General features: G+C 38.1%; 1 protein-coding gene across 1 annotated transcript in view; it reads left to right on the forward strand.

Moving 5' to 3' along the window:
- The window catches only part of LOC104763119 (DNA repair protein REV1-like), a 9227-nt gene extending 5198 nt beyond the window's left edge, over positions 1-4029 (forward strand). The window contains exons 8-20 of the mRNA XM_019240029.1: positions 343-435; positions 557-616; positions 714-800; positions 953-1036; positions 1146-1218; positions 1557-1625; positions 1795-1893; positions 2118-2372; positions 2468-2541; positions 2676-3241; positions 3381-3441; positions 3562-3710; positions 3806-4029. Of these exons, the coding sequence (XP_019095574.1) occupies positions 343-435; positions 557-616; positions 714-800; positions 953-1036; positions 1146-1218; positions 1557-1625; positions 1795-1893; positions 2118-2372; positions 2468-2541; positions 2676-3241; positions 3381-3441; positions 3562-3606 (1566 nt within the window). The 3' untranslated portion in view covers positions 3607-3710; positions 3806-4029. The remainder of the gene's footprint in view (positions 1-342; positions 436-556; positions 617-713; positions 801-952; positions 1037-1145; positions 1219-1556; positions 1626-1794; positions 1894-2117; positions 2373-2467; positions 2542-2675; positions 3242-3380; positions 3442-3561; positions 3711-3805) is intronic.

Consider the following 6410-nt stretch of genomic DNA (forward strand, 5'->3'; position numbering starts at 1 on the left):
GTTAACTGATAGTGTCTGCCATTTCGGCAGGTAGAGGATTTCTTGGATCAGCTTCCAGTCGGGACACTACCTGGTGTAGGTTCTGTGTTGAAGGAAAAGCTGGTGAAGCAAAATATTCAAACCTGTGGGCAGTTACGTTTGATTTCCAAGGTAAACCATTTTTGTGGTTATGGTTATGTTTGGTTGCTATTTTATTTAAGCAAACACCATAGCCTTTTTTTATTTAATACGATATTTGCCTTTGAAGACTACTGTATCTTATTAGTTTGAATCTGCTTAACAATTGTTATCAACAGACAACGTCGCTAAGCTATACCAAACATATCATATTGGGTTTTACAGGATTCTCTTCAAAAGGATTTTGGGGTGAAAACTGGCGAGATGCTTTGGAGTTATAGCAGAGGTCTAGACCTACGGTCAGTTACAGCGGTGCAGGTCTGCTTAACTGTTGACTCACTCACTTGTTTCTCATTTCATCATTTTTCTCTCTGCAGGTGATAGTTTTCTTTTGATATGTATATGCTCAACCAGTAACTTAAAGATTTTATATGTACAGGAGAGTAAGTCCATAGGGGCTGAAGTGAACTGGGGTGTGCGGTTTAGAGATCAGCAAGATGTCTGGATTCTCGTGAATAATGTCTTGTTGTTTTTTTTTTCCAAACATTATTCATTTGAGGTTAGCTAAGAATATGTGTGGTTGTCGATTGTTGCAGGTTCAACACTTCCTCCAATGCCTATGCAAAGAAGTTTCTTTGCGTCTGCAGGGATGTGAAATGATAGGACGCACTTTTACTCTTAAGGTTTTATGCCTTTCTTAGTTTCATTGTTGTATAATATTGAGGTTTTTGCTTTGATAGTATTCATCGCATTTGGCAGTGTATGCATGTTAGAGTGACATCATTTATCATGAAAAGAAAATATAGTGAATGTTTTCCCTCTGGTGTTACTTCAGATAAAAAAGAGAAAAAAAGATGCTGAAGAACCTACCAAGTATATGGGTTATGGAGACTGTGACAATATGACTCGCTCCATCACTGTGAGTTGTTGCAATGGAAATTAATGGGACACTAGGATGATAGTATTTTTCATCTAAACCTGTGTAATCCTTAAAGCCTGGTTGATTATTATTATCATCGTTGCTATAGGTCCCTGCTGCTACAGATGACGTAGAAGTTCTGCAGAGGATTTCGAAGAACTTGTTTGGGTCGTTTTGCTTGGGTAAGTGGATCTCAGGTGCTTTTAAGATGGTTTTGCTGTTGCTATTAAGTGAGCATCTAGATTGGAGTCCTTCCTCACATGCAAGAATCAGCTTAGTTGAACTTCAAATTTTATAATGATGGATGAGACTAGTTTGAAAAATTATATGATCCTGTGAGACCAATGTAAGCTTAATATTGCAGAGTTGTTCTATCTTAGACTGCAGGAAAGTGAGAAAGTCGGTCCTTGGGACTGAATGTCCTGTAGGAATCTGTTATTTGCTATTGACTCCTGGATAACATCTAACGGTTGCATCAGCATCCATGATTAACCATCAAGTTTTGTTTCTCTTGAGATAGATGTTAAGGAAGTTCGTGGGGTTGGGCTTCAGGTTTCTAAGCTTGACAGTGCATATCTTTCTAATAAAGGTTGTTTCTGGGGAAATTAAGGTTCATTTCGATTTGAGACATATTAAATTACAGATCATTCTTCTTTATGAAATTTCTTATGCATTGCTGGGAAACATTCCGAAAAGAGAAGTGATTCAAACATTGTAGTTTTTCCTATTCATTTACACTTGTTTCCTTGGTTTTCAAGGTTCAAGGACTCTGAAATCATGGCTCAGCTCTGCGCCTGCATCTGTCCATATAGAACAAGATGATCATGTTTTTTCTGCAGCAGTCAGGGAAAACTCAGGTAAAGAAATGTTCTGTTAGTGCTCACTATGTTAAAGCTTTACAAGTGATTCCCCAAAATACACGACATTCTGTTTGAAAATGTAATAGTATTTCTGTGAGAAGCAAAAATCCTGACCCAAAATCGGTTCTTTTCCTTACCTTTTTTGTTGTTGTTATGGGTCTATAATTTAAGAGCAGCTTTAACTGCGGAAAACTAGTGGCTTAATTGTTGCCTTGTGACAGATTATACTAGGCATGCTAATGATGGAGTTTCTAGACTCCGAGAATCTGAATCAGCAGAATCTTCAATTCAGTCAGGTGATACAAATTCATCCTTACCACCCATGTGTCATCTGGACATGGAGGTTCTAGAGAATCTTCCTCCAGAGCTCCTTTCAGAATTAGATGGAACATACGGAGGGAAGTTGTATGAGTTGATTGAGAAAAAACGAGGCAAAAGAAAGATCAACAGCAGTTCTCCACATATCTTCTTGGATGGTTAGTTTTGTTAGCTGTATTAGAAACTTGATGAAATAACTGTGTTTTTTTTCCCAGTGCGGTGCATCTGAGATGATTTATTTTCCTTCCCTTAGGCACTGCTGCTGGCATTAAGGAATTAAAATCTATCTCAGTTAAGACACATGGCTTGAGCACCTCTGGAGAAAAGGTAAAGCTCTTGCTATTCCTTCTTGGAATGAATCATCTCACATATGTTTGGCCATCCTCAACAGTAGAACAGTTACCTGAAAATGGGGCGAGTGATATAGACTTCTAAGAGTTTTTGTTCTATTTCCGAAATAGGAATATAAAGAACCGTTTGTGCCGCATTCTTCCATTGCCAGAACGTCTAATCAGGGTACAATAGAAATGACTGATTTGATGCCTTCATCCCTTAGTCAAGTCGACGCCTCTGTGTTACAAGAATTACCTGAAGAGTTGAGAGCTGATGTATTGGGAGCATATGCTACCCACAGGAGACAACAGTCATCATCAGATGTTCCCATGGAGACTTGTAAGAAACAAGATGAGGAACCAATAGATATAAAGGGCATTGAGAATGAGATTGGATTCTCATGTAGGTCTCTCTGGTTTGGAGATCCTCCTCTTTGGACAGAAAAGTTCAGAGTTAGTGGCAATTGTACTTTGGAATTTTTTTCAGAGATATACTACAAGGTTGCTCAGTCAAGGCCTATGTTATCCCCGGTCCTGCAACAGGCTATTTCGGAAATCGGGATTTTTCATGATGCAAGTGCCAATGATTTCGACGAAGCTATTTACGATGTGTGTGAACTTCTTAAACAGTACATTAAGCTCAAGGTAGAAGGTGATATTGAGGAGATATATCTCTGTTTCCGCCTTCTGAAGAGGTATTGTAGAGATCTTTCTTGTACCTATATTTGATCATAGTTATGACACATTTGACTAAAACATTTGATTTAAAGATTTCTTTGATTGTTCATCTTAGATTCTTACCACTTTTGAAGATGATTACACTTTTACCTTCAGATTAGCAGCAAGGAGCCAACTTTTCCTACAAGCCTATGAGATAATGTCTCCCTTTATTCAGGTCAGTGCAAGGTTCCCATTGACATTACAAATCACTACGAAAAGAGAAGCTAGAAGTCTGAGACAATCATTTGGGAAAATCGGAAACTGGCAAAGTAATCACACTTCGTTCTTTACACAGGCATCGATCAGTGAACACTATGGAGGAAGCTTGAGTATATCTTGAAAGGTCTTTGCTGAGGTTAGACTGAAGTCTTGCTGAAGGCTATAAAAGAATGTATCCTTGCAGTTACATTTGTTTGCGTCCCTTCTTATCAGTTAAGATTCATTGTAAGTGTGAAGACGGTGAAACATTGTTGTGGTCCTTAGTCCTTACCAACTAGACAGCCTGTGAATAGAGCTAAACTTGGGATTTGACTTTGCAGGACAATGTGGATCCATCCTGAAGGGAATCATGGTGAATGCAGCTTATTGGTGTGAATTGAAAGCTCACCTTGTGGCATTTGCATAATGAGAGTGATTCGAACCTCAAAATTGCAAAGCCATTAGGAGCCACATACTTTTCTCTGTCCATAGGAATGTATATATAAGAAACAAACACTACACTCTGTGTATAATAGTACAATTTAAAAAATAACACCATTTCTCAGATCAAAACTCAACATTTCCGGTAAAAACTAAAGACTTAAATCAAAACTAAATAATACCTGACCCATCTCTAAGTTTATCACTACCTCACATTCAGCTCAAATCATAAAGCACACAAAAGCAATATCTAAAGCAATCAACTTTATATTTAGAAGGGGAGTTAGCCAGGAGTTGTGGTGTGATGACGTGGGAAGTCTAGCTTGGTAGGTTTTTCAGTAACAACAACATGTCCAATTAATTTAAAATTTTCATAAGATTTTCAAAAATATTTTTTTTTTATATCACTTTTCAAAAATGCCTTTTTAATATATAAAATGATTAAATTTTAAACTCTAAACTCTAAACCCTAAATAAATACTAAACCCTACCTCTTAAAAACTAAAAATTGAGAATCTAAACCTAAAAAAAAAATTCTAAAAATTATTTTAACATATTGTAATTGTGTAAAAGAGGATAAAAATGAAAATATTTAAAAAGGGGTATTTTTGAAAAGGGATATCTCAAAAAGAGTATTATAATAAATTCTCAATAAAAATATGTATACTCAGCAATTTGTGCAACTTCTAATTACTATTTTTTAATTACTCAGTAATAATAACATGACGAAAAAACTGATTGTGAATTAGAAAAGGGTTCATATTTTTATTTTGTTTTTCCTGCCGTTTGACTATGACTAAATATAAATTCTACTACATCATAAGACAAGAAATAAATAGTAACATGACAAAAAAAAATAGTAAATCCAGACCATCAAAAATAGAGAACTGAATTAAAACCAAAAGAAGAAAATACTAGATCCTAAAGATACAAAAAAACAAAAAAAAAACTCAAATTGAATGTGAACAAGTGAAACGATCCGACCTGTTTTTTTATAATAAATATTAATAATAATAATAAACTATAACTAGTGGTCCCATACCCGCTAGCCACCTAACCACAATCACAACCAACAGCGGAATAACAAATACCAATATCCAATAATAATCAATAACCATTCCAATATCAAATAACAGGAAACAAGGAACCAGCAACCTAGCAAGTTCTAAAGACTCAACTCTAACAACATAACAATGCCAGACAACATCTAATTGAGTACGTAGAACATCCTCCTCTTCATTGCCTTGATTGCACGATCACACTTTGCCTTTACCAGCACCACAAACACAAATTGCAATGCATGAGTATTTTATAAACACTCAGTAAAGCAATCCTCCCATCTACTGGGCTATACACACAAGCAATAGAGATACTCTAACCATCATACAACATTCAACAAACAAACCAGACTTTGCATCGACCGACACAAACCTTGCATTGACCGACACCACCTGGGGACTGCATCGACCGATGCATGATATGCATCGACCGATGCGAGGTTCACTTGCATCGACCGATACTCCCATTGCATCGACCGACACATGCTTGACATCACGCAAAAACCCTAATTGCATCGACCGACGCCTCCACATGGCATCGACCGATGCTCTTAGGTCAATCTGCGCCGTCCTCGCATTTGCATCGACCGATGCACAAAATGCATCGACCGATGCACATGCCGAGCATCGTGTTCCCCGAAGCTTCTCGCCGGATCTTCGTTCCTGCAACCACAAGACTCGATCCCAAGCCACAAGAAAGCCTCACATAAACCTAAATAACATTCTAACAAGCCAAACAACACGTAAACAAACAGATCAGAGAATCTCCAGCTTAGATAAGACATGGTCTTGCACTTACCTTTGCCAAAGAAGATTCTGAACCACAAACAAGCAAGAACATGCTCCTAGGAACAACGATCTCAGCTACAGATCTCTACAGGAACAACTTCAAAACTCCCAAAATCCTCAAGAACAATCAAGAACCTTTTCTCTCTTCTCTTTTCTCTCAAAAACGGCTCAACTCACCTAATGAGACAAAGACACGACTTAAGGGTTTTTTCCCTAACCCAAAACACAACGTTTAACCTAAACTCGTCTGCACTAAACCGGCTATGCATCGACTGATGAACCACCAGCATCAACCGATGCACATCCCAAACCGGGATTCCGGTTCGCGGATGTTACAATTCTCCCCCACCAACATAGATTCCTCCTCGAATCTTGAACAACACTCAGCCAAGGACTCCCGTGCTACCTTCTCCACGGCCCGCACTCCTCCGACTGATCTATGAAAGGTCATCTCTAGGCGATAGACTCACGTTCCAGGCATTATTTGTTCTCGACTTTTGGACTTTCCTTTACTCACAGGCCTACACCTTGAGTTTTTATTGGCTCCTCATCAGGCTGAAGCCTGCATGCAATAATATTTGCTCCTCATCGGGTCGAAGCTCGCATGCCATAATATATAAAGAAGTCCAATACTCGTCTCTCGGGTTGCCACCCTACA

This window comes from Camelina sativa, chromosome 18 (assembly GCF_000633955.1).
Source record: "Camelina sativa cultivar DH55 chromosome 18, Cs, whole genome shotgun sequence".
NCBI classification, from domain to species: Eukaryota; Viridiplantae; Streptophyta; class Magnoliopsida; order Brassicales; family Brassicaceae; genus Camelina; species Camelina sativa.